General features: G+C 42.2%; 1 protein-coding gene across 1 annotated transcript in view; it reads right to left on the minus strand.

Annotated features, from left to right (window-relative positions):
* Nucleotides 1–1,766: 1,766 nt before the first annotated feature.
* Nucleotides 1,767–14,360, minus strand: part of brf1a (BRF1 general transcription factor IIIB subunit a) — an 88,171-nt gene continuing 75,577 nt past the window's right edge. Inside the window, exons 16-18 of the mRNA XM_084568579.1 lie at nt 14,186–14,237; nt 6,609–6,768; nt 1,767–3,220 (exon numbers count right to left, since the gene is read on the minus strand). Coding sequence (XP_084424705.1) covers nt 3,183–3,220; nt 6,609–6,768; nt 14,186–14,237 — 250 coding nt within the window. The 3' untranslated portion in view covers nt 1,767–3,182. The remainder of the gene's footprint in view (nt 3,221–6,608; nt 6,769–14,185; nt 14,238–14,360) is intronic.

Consider the following 14,360-nt stretch of genomic DNA (forward strand, 5'->3'; position numbering starts at 1 on the left):
CATGAGCTCTGTTCACGACCCGACACCAGCCACCATCATGACGGTGCTTTTGATCAGACCAGACGCTGGCGCTACTGGATCATGTGACACAGGTACAGTATTACAGAGGTTTAGTTGTGTGGAGATATTCTACTGAAAGACGAGTCAGTCATCATAGGGACAGGACATCTGAGACCGAGGAGACATTTAGAGTACGTCTGATGATCTAGGACGAGTCTTGACACGCGAAGGTTTCTCCTTTATGAGTCCAGCATCTTAGTTTTAGGACAAATAATGGTAACGGTGCAAATTATTGTTAACAGAAAAATGAGATAACCCTGGGTTAAATCCTTTGGAGGTATTTGTATCTCTCAGAATTTTCTACATTTCTGCATAAAAATGACTCAAAACAAGTCCTGAAAGTAACAAAGAGATCCCCATCAAATAAATGAAACAGAAATATTATGTTTTAGTATTTGTTTATTCAAGAAAATGAACTAATCTGTGGGTATTTTTGTTTTCTAGCCTCCAGTCAAGTCTTCAGGGAGCTGAGTTTCCAGTCAGACAGACATCTGGTGAGTGTTTATTACTGTGGTGTTCGATTATGTGACTGTTCTGTCACATTATTGGTTGTAATCTTGCAGTTTTTATTTTAATCTTTGTTGAGGCCACAGATCAATTTATTTAAAACCTCATTTATTCTCCTGCGATGGATCTTACTCAGGATGCTTTCACATCTGGGTCATTGTTGTGAAAACCAAGACTGTTGGTATCTCTCAATCAGTTGATCCATTTATTTCTGCAAAATTATGACCAATCAGAAAACTGTTTGCAGGAACGTAGCGTTCAGGACGTGTCAGAACTTTACCTCGGTTGAACACCAGTGTTAGTTTTGAAAGCCATTTTTCATTTAGTCTAATGTTTATTAGTCTTAGTCACATTTTAGTCAATGAAACTTCATTGCAGTTTTGTCAACTTTTAATTATTACATTCAGTCAAACTAATAATAACATTTATTTCATGGGTCGTCTTTAGATAAAATCAGTTTTTCTCACTTTAGACCAATTTAATTCTAATCTTATATCTCCAGCAGGTAACAAACCGTATCAACACTAATCTATTAAGACACTTGTTCAGTTCTCTCTTTCCAGAGCTGGATCTCAGCTGCTGCGCTGCCCTTGATCACTGATAAGGTCAGATCAGACATTACAAATAAAACAGGTAGCATACGCAAGGAGGAGTCATTTTGTTTTAGTTTGCTAAATGCTAATTCAGTCAGTGAAAGGTCAGCACAGGGCAGCAGAAGGTAATAACTTCAGGTAGTATAAAAAACATCAACTAGTAAAGTTCTTAGATGAGACTAATTTAACTTCATAGTTACTGAGTGTGATGGAGGCGTGTTCTTCCACCTCATCCGTAGCCACAGGGCTTGTAGCAGCTCGCTAGTTTTGGTAGCTAATGCTAACTGAGATCAGCTTTTGAATGTCCGATACTTTAAATACATTCTGGTCTCATCTCGTTAACATTTCCTCATAGTGTTCATCATCAGACTTTAGTTTTAGTTCATCAACGTCTAAATCACAGAAAAAAAATGGTGAAATTAACACTGGTGAACACAAACCAAACCAGATTTTAAAAATATGTCAGCTACTCCCCGAATATAAACAATATAGGTGTGAAAGCATCCTCCTAAAATCAGTCTCTAATAACAGCAGTGGTCCTTTGTTTTAACAAGTTTTATACAAGTCTTATATATTTTTTTAAAGCCAGTATCCATAGAAATCTTTAATGCCAAGTCATAATTATTTTTAAGTATTAGTAAATAAATCCACTGTCCAACATAAAACCCCAAGAAAACGAGGACAACAAACGTTTCTTTGTTCATTGAGTGAAATCTTTACTGTAGCAGCAAAGGCACACAACATGATCCAGACGTAACAGCGTGACTTATAGCAGCAGAGTCAGTCATCATTAAATACTGTTGTATGGACACAGAGAAAAGGCCACAACCTCCGTCACCCCCCCACACACACACTCTTTAGTATCGTCATCATTTCAAACACAAAAATAATCCTAAAAAGCTAAAATACAACTCAGATCTGTTCTCTTCTGCTCCTTTAGTCATTTAGAAAACATAGCGTGGAGGAAAATGGATTTACAGATTGATTTTAAATGAGAACATAAATCAGATAGAACACAAACATAAATTAGTTCCACTCAAAAATAAAAACAAACGCCCCCTAAACCAAATGAATCATAAAATAAAAGCATCAGTCGTGTTCCTTCTGCTCAGACGGTGAAAAATTAAAAATCACATCATGATCGCTTCGGTTGTTCAAAGGCAACATCATGGTAGTGTTTAGTGTCTGATGCCACCGATAAATCTCCTGCTTGTTTTGTTGACAGACATCACAGCAGTGAAACATTAGGACAGGTAAGTGTTACTGAGGCAAAGTGCAAATTCAAGGATTACAGGTTTTGTTCAGCGTCTGTAAACATTCCTCAAAAAAAAAAACAAAGTCTGGAGAGAAGCTACGAGGAGCTCGTTTCTTCAGCACGTCATCACTGATTTGGATGTTTTTGCAGGTGCATCTTCAAAACTCGTGTTTTCTTCGTTGTACCTGAGAATAAACTGATGTCTCTGTGTTCAAACAAAGATCCTCATTAACTTGTGAAGTCTTTTCCTTCCAGAGAGAGTTCTTCACTTGGCTGGACGTTGAACAGGTTAGTCTGTTCACAGCATCCAGAGTGAAGAACTCTCTCTGGAAGGTAGGACAGACTTCACCAGGACCAAACATCTAGCCTCAACCCAAAGATGATCAGTTTACAACAAATAATATCTTAAAATAACTGATTAACATCTCCAACCTAAACATCTACTGACCTGCAAATCAACAAACCAGTTCTTCCTGGAGTAACGACAGTCTGCCAGCACTAATAAATACATACGCATCACTCATCTCACCATCACCGTCTCTGTCAGCATCCGAGCAGAGTGTCCTCCAGATGGGACGACGAACGCCACAAGGAGCGGGGTGTCTCCAGCTTTTTGTTTACTCGTCCAAATCCCATCTGGAGCTGCAGCCAGTCAGTGTCTGTCCCCCCCCCCCGCTGTAGTAAACATCTGATGCACGTGGTGGTGGTGAGGGGGGGATTCAGAATTGTCTGTACCAGTCGGGGTTAACAACCCCTAGGGGGCGCCGCTAGAATCCATCGTCGTAATCTCCGTCACAGCCGTAATCTGGAGGGTGAGACACATGAAGAGGGATTAGATGAGTTTATTCAGTGAATGGAGAATGATGAGTCGGTGATAAACTGTAATCTGTGATTAAAAACGCTCCACAGATGTTCTTTTTGTTCTGGAGTCTCTCCGCTGGGAACTGATTCTGCTCCAGCAAAGAGTTTAATGATGCTGCATGAAATTTTATCCTTGTGTTTAAACCAAAAACTAAATTAACAGTTTCATATCCAGTGGTCCTGAATTATTTTCTGCACTTACAACTCATATTGAGTCCTGATCTGATCCTAAATGTCCTAGAGTTGGTCTCCTGTAGCTTCCTAAAGTCTGTCCTTGTCTTCCTTGTCTTCTCCTAGAGTTGGTCTCCTGTGTCTTCCTAAAATCTGTCCTTGTCTTCCTTGTCTTCTCCTAGAGTTGGTCTCCTGTGTCTTCCTAAAGTCTGTCCTTGTCTTCCTTGTCTTCTCCTAGAGTTGGTCTCCTGTGTCTTCCTAAAGTCTGTCCTTGTCTTCCTTGTCTTCTCCTAGAGTTGGTCTCCTGTAGCTTCCTAAAGTCTGTCCTTGTCTTCCTTGTCTTCTCCTAGAGTTGGTCTCCTGTAGCTTCCTAAAGTCTGTCCTTGTCTTCCTTGTCTTCTCCTAGAGTTGGTCTCCTGTAGCGTCCTAAAGTCTGTCCTTGTCTTCCTTGTCTTCTCCTAGAGTTGGTCTCCTGTAGCTTCCTAAAGTCTGTCCTTGTCTTCCTTGTCTTCTCCTAGAGTTGGTCTCCTGTGTCTTCCTAAAGTCTGTCCTTGTCTTCCTTGTCTTCTCCTAGAGTTGGTCTCCTGTAGCTTCCTAAAGTCTGTCCTTGTCTTCCTTGTCTTCTCCTAGAGTTGGTCTCCTGTAGCTTCCTAAAGTCTGTCCTTGTCTTCCTTGTCTTCTCCTAGAGTTGGTCTCCTGTAGCTTCCTAAAGTCTGTCCTTGTCTTCCTTGTCTTCTCCTAGAGTGGACTGGATTCAGTCCAATAAATCTTTCAGTCAAAGTTAATGTAGTGTGGAGAGGGTAGCTGGTACCTTGTGTTCTCTACTCCAGAAATGTTCTGGTCATCCAACGCTGCCATAAACTCCCTAACCCTCTCTGGAAGATGTTTCTCCTTGACGCTGTCTCCAGGAAACTTTTCTCTTCTTTTAAACGTTCAGTGTTTGTTGTTGTTGTTTGGGTGCAGCCTTTGACTGAGTGGACTCCATGGATTCTGTTTAGATGATCAACTACTACCACCTCACCACACATCCACATTACTCTAGTTACACGGTTAGACACAGGATTCTGGTTCTTCTGGGATTGTTTGTAGCTTTGACGCTAGCTGACTGCCATTAAAACAGAAGAAGAAGTTTTAATACTACAGGGACGTGGTTTTAGTTTATGTCAGACCTTAAATAAATAACTAAAAAACATTGGGTTTGACTGAAGCCTGATACCGATCTGATCATTTTAAAAATGCTCTAAGTTAAAGTCCTTCATGTGACTGAGTGAAGCTTCTCGTACCTGGAGGAAAGGAAACATGATCAGCTTCTACAGATTCAGAAAGAAGGTCAAAAACACTCATAAACTCTCTGTGGACGAACGCTGAGACTGAAGGACCCAGAAGACGTCCGTCCTGTTTCAGAGGAGCTGCTCTGAGCCTGACCTTGACCCCGTGACCTTTCTATGAACAAAGAGCTCCCCTACAGGAATCAATTAAGCAGCTCAGGACTTTTTATTGCAGCAGAGTCGGGGACCTGAGAGTTTAACAGCCAGAGACATAAAGTAAAGAAATATAATCTTAGCGAGGGCTCATTAAAAACAGACCAGGGGTCCGAGCCCCGAGCCAGAGAGGCAGCTTCATTAAAACAAAAAGTCAGAGTCTGACTGAGAAGTGACAAATCAGTCTGTCACTATTATCTACAACTGCAATGTGAAAATAAAGCAGCCGATAGAATCTGTGATGGTTTTATCAGCGTAAATTAACTTGCGATGAACCCGGTCGACCTCATTCTGTCCCATAAACAAATAAATGATTAGTTGATGATAATTAATTTGTTAATCAACAGATTCTGATGAGTTCTCTACGTCTGTGCAGTTGTTTTTGTAGAAGTTTGTTAAAAAAACAAAACTGTTAATTGATTTTGATTTTTGAGCAATTATGTGCAAGTTTATGACAAAAAGAAACAATCAAGGGACGATAATGAAAGTAAACAAAGAGAGTCTGACTTTACTGACAGAACGACTTCATCAAAGAAAATAAGATGCAATCAGACCAAATAAAAAGGAGTGAGAACTTTTAAATTTGATTTCAAGAGCAAAGTTTAGTTACTTGTAGTTATTTATTTTAGGTCTGACATAAACCAAAGCCATGTCTCTGTTGCGTCAAAACATCTTCTTCTTCTGTTTTAATGGCGGTCAGCTAGCGTCAAAGCTAATAAAAATCCCTGAAGAAGAACCAGAATCCTGTGTCTAACCATGTCAGCTGTGTTAGTCAGTAACTAGAGTAATGTGGATGTGTGGTGAGGTGGTAGTAGTTGATCATCTAAACAGAATCCATGGAGTCCACTCAGTCAAAGGCTGCACCCAAACAACAACAACAAACACTGAACGTTTAAAAGAAGAGAAAAGTTTCCTGGAGACAGCGTCAAGGAGAAACATCTTCCAGAGAGGGTTAGGGAGTTTATGGCAGCGTTGGATGACCAGAACATTTCTGGAGTAGAGAACACAAGGTACCAGCTACCCTCTCCACACTACATTAACTTTGACACAAAGATTTATTGGACTGAATCCAGTCCACTCTAGGAGAAGACAAGGAAGACAAGGACAGACTTTAGGAAGACACAGGAGACCAACTCTAGGAGAAGACAAGGAAGACAAGGACAGACTTTAGGAAGCTGCAGGAGACCAACTCTAGGAGAAGACAAGGAAGACAAGGACAGACTTTAGGAAGACACAGGAGACCAACTCTAGGAGAAGACAAGGAAGACAAGGACAGACTTTAGGACGCTACAGGAGACCAACTCTAGGAGAAGACAAGGACAGACTTTAGGAAGACACAGGAGACCAACTCTAGGACATTTAAGAACTTGACTGGGACGTCCTACATGTTAACGCTAAATTTAAAGGCATGCCAGGATTATAATTTTAGAAAATATTAAAGTTAAATTTAGTCAAATTCTACTGTTTTGGTCAGTAAATGTCCTGTGATAACCTTCAGGGAGAAGCCAGAGTGAAATTACTGCAACGACACCAGATTACTTTTAGAAAGAGTTGGAATTTTTCCAACTGTACATACGGTGACGTAGTAGTATCCATCCCACCATCAACACGTTGGGTTTTAAAGTGTTAACCAGATCAACCTGAGAGCGTCAATAAAACACTGAGCGTGCCCAAACTGACCGTTGGCGCCCATCAGCTCCATGGCGCTGACACAAGCCTCCTCCTCCTCGTCCTCTTCCTCGTCAGCGGCCGCGTCGTCGTAGACCACCGGCCCACTCTCCACCACCACTCCGCTAGCGGGGGCTCCGACGGGCATCGGCAGGGGGTTGGCGCTGGCAACCTGGACAAACAGGAAATATTGTTGGTCGTGAGCAGATGTGTGGAATCGTAGTTTTTAATATTTTCCTCTGCAGGACACGGGTCCCCCCCCCCCGCCCTCCGCCCTCCTCCCCCTGGGGAAATCTAAACCAGCTCTGATCTCATATGCCCCCACTACCTTTAAAATGAAAGAATAATAAACATAGTGTGGTAGTGAGCTGTAGGTCAGTGGAGGACGAGATGTTTAACCTGCTGCAGCGTATCTGTGACATTATTAGCTTTTTAATATCGTCTGTATCAAACAGAAGAGTCACAAATTAATCAGAGCCTCGGGGTAAATATACCCTTCAATGCCCCCACCCCCCTTTTTGTTTTTTTGCATTTCATTCAGTCACATTGCCTCGTTGAGCCGTCAAAAGTTTGCACATGAATTCCCCTCGAGGGCAACTACAGGTGACTCTACAACCAGCCGAGCCGTTCCAGGTGCATGCTGGGAGTTGTTTTTGATCCAGAATCAGAAACAGGAGGGAAAGTTGGCAGCAGTAACAGAGAGAGAGAGAGTAAACAAGGGTGTAATAAAAATAGCGTCTGTCGCAGAGGTTGGAGTCAGATGAATGTCAGAGTTGAACTGTCTGAAGGTTTTCCTTCATATTTCAACATTTCAGCTCAAAAAAAGACCAAAAGAAACGAAGCTGCCACGTAAACAAGCATCAGTAGAGCTGTCGTATTATCTTTATCTGGATTATCAGAGGTCTCTCAGCCAAATCCCAGAAAACCTATTGGTCGGTTAATGACTCTATCCAACGATCAGAGTCAATGTCGTCTCCAAATTTATATCAACAACACAACTGAGAGGTCAAAGGTCAAAGGTCTCACCTGCTCTGAATTACAAAGCTACTATTACAACTAAAGAGACAAATAATCTGTCAAAAATCATTTCAAAGTGATAAAGACACCTGGGATTAGCCGTTAGCTGCTACAGCATTATGTTTGTTCCGTGGGTTTTGGTCATAAAGTCATAAAATTATAATCTACAGGTTCTCAGGTTTCACAGGGCAAATAAAGTGTATTATTAGCAAGAAGAACTAGCACTAGAGCTGGCTTTAGCATTGTCTTTTTGCTGTGTGCTAATTTAGATGCTTTATGGTGGAAGAGACCATGAATGATCATGAAATGCTGAGATGTTAAGATAAAAGAAGAAAAAACCTTCAGAGACGGGAAGTTGGAGGAAACAACCAATAGGAGTTAATGATAGTGTTGATTAATATAAGCCACCTGAAGGAAACACTGTCCACAACTTTGGTTCCTACCACAAAATCCACCAATGGTGTTAGCTGCTTGGAGCGCCGGGTGAACCCGGATGGAGCGGTGGCGTCATAGAAGGTTTGTTCTTTTAGACAACAGCCAATACAGGACGTCCTACACTAGCTAGTCTGGCGTGGTCATGTGATTCTTATCAGAATATGAGTCTGGTAAAACTCCAACCAACTAGTGCTACGAAGCCTTCTCATCCATTAATCGGTGTCGCTCGTCTTTCAAATCCAAAAAAACAAAAAACAAAAAAACAAACCGACATAACAGACACAGAATCTAAACAGATCACTTCTCTGACAGCAGCCATTCTTGTCGTCAACATATTTATCTCTAAGGAGCTCGTAAGGCAACAATGACTACGTCAACAGAGAGACTCAAAACCAACTATCAGTCCAGTTTGGTCTGGACATCCAGGATATACACCAGCAGTATTTTTATGTTCTGCTTGTTTCGCTCTGAAACATTTGGAAGTAAACAACCAGGAACGTCCTCTAGAGACTGAATGTCAGCTACAACAATGAGATGGACGACTAGAGAGAATCTTTTTATTAATGTGGACGAGGCTTCAGATGGAATCATGTTCAGGTTGAAATGATTGCCATGGGTTTTAATTAAGCTTCTTCCTGTACATGTGTAGGTCAGCGTACCCTGAAATGTCAAGAGCGTCTTGTCCATCTGAACCCTAATAATTCAACTGCTACTGATTTAGAACGGAGGTTAAACTTGTGCCTGGATCCAGATGTTTGGTTTTTACAGCTTTAACTCACTGTAAACCACTGGGTCAGGATGGCTCCACCATAAATTACTGATGGAAGACAGCACGATTCACTTCTCACCTTCTATCTGAGCTTTATTTGTCTTTGCTTGGCGATGAAACAGACACCAAACAATCTGTTGCACCAGGGAGAACACGGTGTTCAAGATTTATTTATATATTTATTTGTCTGGAGGAACTAATTCAACATCTATAACAAGGCACCTCACTTTGTTTCGTCTTTGTTCTGCAGATTTATTTATTTATTTATTTTTAGCTTTGGAATAAAAAGAGGGAACCCGCAGCGACTAAAAGGAAACCTCATCACCTTCCACTGGTCCAGGTCTAATTATAAAGCTGGAGGAGAAGCAGGTGGAGGGTCCACAGTGTGACACCAGATATTTCTGTTCTGTTATAGTCCCTGCTGGGGCCTTTCCTTCTTGCCTTCTACCTCCAATTTGTGTTTCTTTTCCTCCTCCATCCCTCCTTCCTTCCACCTTTCTTGTTTTTAATGTTTCTGCTATTTTACTCTGCCTCCTCTCCTTCCACTGATTCTTACAGACTTTTCCTCACATTTAGAGAAAATACACACTTATAAATCTAAATCATAAAATATCCTCTCCTTCCTTTTTGTCCTTTCTCTGGAACCTCGTCGACTTTAACCTCCCATCCTCCTCATCACAGGAGCCGGACGCCTCATTAACCAACGCTGAACACATGTCATGATGCAAGGGGGAAAAAAAATTAAAAATAAACATCTTAAAGACGGTGCTCCAGGCTCATTAGGTGGTGAGAGCGTTTAAATGGGTCAGGAGGACAGTGTGAACTAGAGATGTGTCTGTCTTTGAAGGTTCTCAGTCATCCAGGTCATAAAAATAAAAAAATTAAAAAGCAGAAACTGGACTTGTAGAGTTTCTTGACATTTGATTCAAGTCTTCAGTTCTTAAAGACGTGAAGGTTTAGAAGATAAGAAGAAGAAACAAAAACACAGAAAACAATCACTGCGAACTAGTGGCTATCTAAACTGAGCCTTTGTTAAAAAACATAGACTGTATATAAATATGTACAACACATCCCCACTTCCTCTCATTGGTCAAACTGACTCCATTTTCTCGGGGCTGATATCGATGCCCCGCCCACACTTCCTCCAGACTCACTCACGTTTTCATTTAATTAATACTACGCTCTGCTCTACCTCCACCAGTTACAAGGAGATGTTGGATTAAACACCGGACTTATTTTAATTTTTTGTTTTTTACAACTCTGACCGTTTTGCGGAGCGGTTGGCATGGCAACTGGTACTCGCCAGTATGTCATGGCCTGTTTCTATAGCGTCAAATAACTAAAATGAGACTTATCCAAATGATTGACACTTGAACATTCATCGTTATATTAACTACATAAAATGACAGAAACCATCCTTGAAAGAACATTATTTGACGTGTATTTTGGTGTTTTAGTTTGGCCCAAGTCCCGCCCACTAACATGGAGGGGGCGTGGCTTATGATCTGTACTGCAGCCAGACACCAGGGGGAGCTCTACTTGCTTTGGCTTCACTTTTGAGGAGCTGTTCCACCGTCCGTCTTTATACAGTCTATGGTTTAAAAGCACAAAAAGATCCCAGAATGGACAAAGATTAACATCCGTCCTGGAGAATATGATCACAAGTGTCCAATGTGTCTCCACATGCGTCCCCAGGCAGTACTTGAGATCTGATCTCAGTCTGCCTCAGAGTGAACGATGAGGTCAGTGTGTTTCTACAGGACGAGCTGCTAACGCTGCACTTTGTACAGTTTACTGCTGGCCTGACAGCTTCTCTACTTCAGATTGACTATCGCTTGCATAAGCAGAGTTATCGCTGCAACGTTGGAGCAACTGTCTGCCGTTCAAAGCCCTTCCTCCCTGTGACCCCAGATTTCTAAGCCTCTTTGAAAATCCCAAACGTCTCTGAGTGAGCAGCTTCCACCGAACCTGAGTCTCTCACACTAAACGTGACACGAATACAACGTTTCCTCCCTTGGCATGTTTGACAAATGTACGAAGTAATCGTTGGGTCGCAGGAGACGACCCGGAGGAAATCAAGATTTATTTATTTATTTATTTATTTTTGGAGTGATGAACAGAATCTGGCTCCATCGCTGCGAGGAAACGGCAACATTACATAACACGAGCAGTGAGCGCCCTCGGCCTCGGCCAGTGGCGACGGCCGTTTGCTTCCAGTTCCCAGGGGGGGAGGCGAGGGGGGAGGCGAGGGGAGGGGGGTTGCTAAGTAACAAGCCTTGTTGACCCGGCCCCTTGTGGCAATGTTTTCTTCCTGGTTGACAGAGTCTGAGCTGCCAGCAGCACATGATGGAGAGGGAGACAAAGAACGACGGAGGAGAAGAGCAAGGCATCATGGGAAACATTCGGTTTCTCCATTTGAAACTTTAGCTCATCATTTCCTCAACTCAACGACTGTCCTGTTCTTCTCTCCAACAACAAATTTCATCCTTTGGGGGAAAGAAACTGAGCAAATTCAGAAGCCTGAAGAATAATTTGACTAATTTATTTTCATTAAATCCAACACGACGGGGGAAAAAACACCCGGCAAGAGTTCCCAGCGGCCACAGCTCACAGTTTTATTTAATGACAACACAATCACGACTGGGGTTTATGTTTTTTGCCATCCTGTATTTGGAAGCTGCACAAAAATGGAATTTCATTTTTTTACACTTCTTTAGAGACTGAATAACTTTTAAAGACTTTGTTTGGAGGGGGACCCTGCAGACCACAGTCAGTCTAAAATGTGGACTCTCGGCTAATAATCAGTGTAAAGGTTATCAGAGTAAAAGTGTGCGTACACTCAGGAAGAGACTGTTTTTGTTTGCATCACCAGATCCTCCAGGCTGATGGCAGCTAGGAACGTCAGTAGATCTAGCTCCGTCTATGCTCTGGCTATATGTTTATGTTCTGCTCATTTCACTTGGAGATGTTTGGGACGGGAAATATACAAGATAGGAGGTTACCGAGGAAACCAGAGGCTGGAACGTCCACTGGAGAACAAACTGTCGTCTACAAAGAGATGGACGACGAGAGAATGGCTTCATGTGTTGACAAAGCTTTAGCTGCTAAAAGTCAGTCACTTGACCTCGTCTTTAAGAAAGTAAATTCTACTCCCCCTCCCCCCCCCCCCCCGAACCCTGGACACCAAAGCCAAAACTATTACATCAAGGGGTTTTCACGTATTTTGTAGGACTTAGTATTGTTTCTGATAGATCTGATTAGACAGATTTCAGTTTCCAAACAGAATTAAAACGAATGTCGTCACTGGTTCCAGATCTTTGTGGTGTCTCCTCAATCTTCTCCCTCTAGTTTCTCATCTTTCACACCTCTTTGCTTTTGTCCAGCTCTCCTCTGTCGTCGTAATTTTTAAATCCAATCGTCTTTCAGTCCTGACGGTGTTAACTAACCTTGTTGCAGAAAATCTATTTATTTATTTATTTTAAAACAACCCTAATATTTTATGCCATTGTGCAAGACGTTTAAGGGAGAAGTGGGCGTGGCCTGTATCCCCAGATGGAGTTACATTCAAAGAATTCATTGATGCAAAGCACTTAAAGGTGTGACCAGCTGTTCAAGACCTATTTAACAAAGCGGTTGGCCTGTGTCATAATAAAGTTGGGCGTCTATTATCTTCCATTAAAATATCAGGTTTTGTTCGGGCTACAGTTTATTCCCTAGCCCCACCTCTGCTACCATAATAATGATAATAATAATAGAAGTAGTTGGATCTCTAATAAAAGCAACACTGATTCCAACACTTAAGACTCTGAAGGTCTCGTAACTCTACCTGTGACTGACGTAAAGTCCAATTTAAAACCAGATTGAGACACAAAGAAGGAGAATCTGTTCTATTTCTGACTGAAGTCGCCTGGAAAAGCTGTGAAGCTATAAATGTTCAGAATGAGGACATCCGGAAATTAACTGTCCAACGCCAAGAAGTCTAACTGGGTTTAGTAAAGCAGAGAGAGGACACATAGTAAACTCATTCTTCCTGGATTCATCTGAAAGCCAAGAGAAAGCCGTCACTGCAGGGCGGTAAAGAAAGAAAGAAAGAAGACCTCTAAAACTGCTGCTGAAGACATTTTTATGTCGGAGTTTAAGGCCGTATTTATTTTAAGACCCTGTCAGAGCAGTGAACGGCCTGCAGCGAGAAAGTGAGTGAAGGAGGAGTAATAAGGGAAGGGCAAACAAAGACAAAGGGAGGTTCACCTCTCACACGGCCTGAGAGGAGATTTATTTCTCCCCATCCACTCTGCAGGAGATCTGAGCAATCAGCTGTTAGTGGGCGAGGAGGAAGAGATACGCTCTGCTACCGTTTATATTCTAAAAAACAACAACAGGGAAAGTGTCCTGCATTCAGATACTGAGTTTATCTAAAGCCTGATCTTATCTACCTACTGCTGCTTCAGAACCATCAACAGCTGGTTGTTGACTTGGAGACATGATCCAGATGTTGGAACAAGATGGAAAGACTCTCACATGTTAAGATCTGATTTATTTTAGAGACAAAGCTCAGATTAGAACTGAAGGAAGGAAGCTTCAGTCCTCAGAGGAACCACGTCACTGAAGGAAGGAAGGAAGGAAGGAAGGAAGGAAGCTTCCATCCTCAGAGGAACCAGGTCACTGAAGGAAGGAAGGAGGGAAGGAATGAATGAATGAAGGAAAGGGAAGGATAAGGATGGAAGGAGGGAGGGGATGAAAGAAGAAAGGACAGAGGGAACGTGGGAAGGAAGGAAGGAAGGAAGGAAACAATGATGGAAGGAGGAAAATGAAGGAAGGAGGGAAGGCGAGAAAGGAAGGAAAGATGGAAGGAAAGAATGAAGGAAGGACAGAAGGAAGGTGGGAAGGAAGGAAGGAAAACATGAAGGAAGGAATGAAGGAAGTAAGAATGGAAGGAGGGAAGGAATGAATGAATGAATGGAGGGAGGAAGGAAAGAGGGAAGGAGGACAAAAAGGAAACAAGGAAGGGAGGGTGGTACGAAAGGAAACAATGAAGGAAGGAGGATTTCTACTAGTGGTTGAATGAATGAGTTAAACTCCTCTTCCTCAGATCAGCCCTGTTGAGTAGGTGGTCTTTAATGTGACCCAGGACTCATTGTGTGTCCACACTACCAAAGGAAGGAGGTCACATGTGTCCCAGACCACCTCCACATGTGGACTGACACCAGATCAGTGTTCACACCTGGACTCTAGAGACCAGATCAGATCAACCAGGACAGATGTTGATACAAGGAGTGATTGACCAGTTGATTGAGTCATTTATATAATTATTGTCAACGTAATGAGTGGAAAGATGAAGAAGCAGATGTGAAGATGAAGAGGAACTCACCTGCTCCACAGCCAGCTTCTTGTTGGGTTGTCCTGTGATGAACGGCTGCAACCTGCAACACAAACAACAACAACACGTTTAAATACAGGAGGTTAAACCAATGAGGCGTCATCTCTGAAGGTGTTGTTCCTACTGCTGCCTGTAGGGGGCGCAGATGAGCACGAACGAAACTCAA

Source organism: Chelon labrosus, assembly GCF_963514085.1.
Source record: "Chelon labrosus genome assembly, chromosome: 20".
NCBI classification, from domain to species: domain Eukaryota; kingdom Metazoa; phylum Chordata; class Actinopteri; order Mugiliformes; family Mugilidae; genus Chelon; species Chelon labrosus.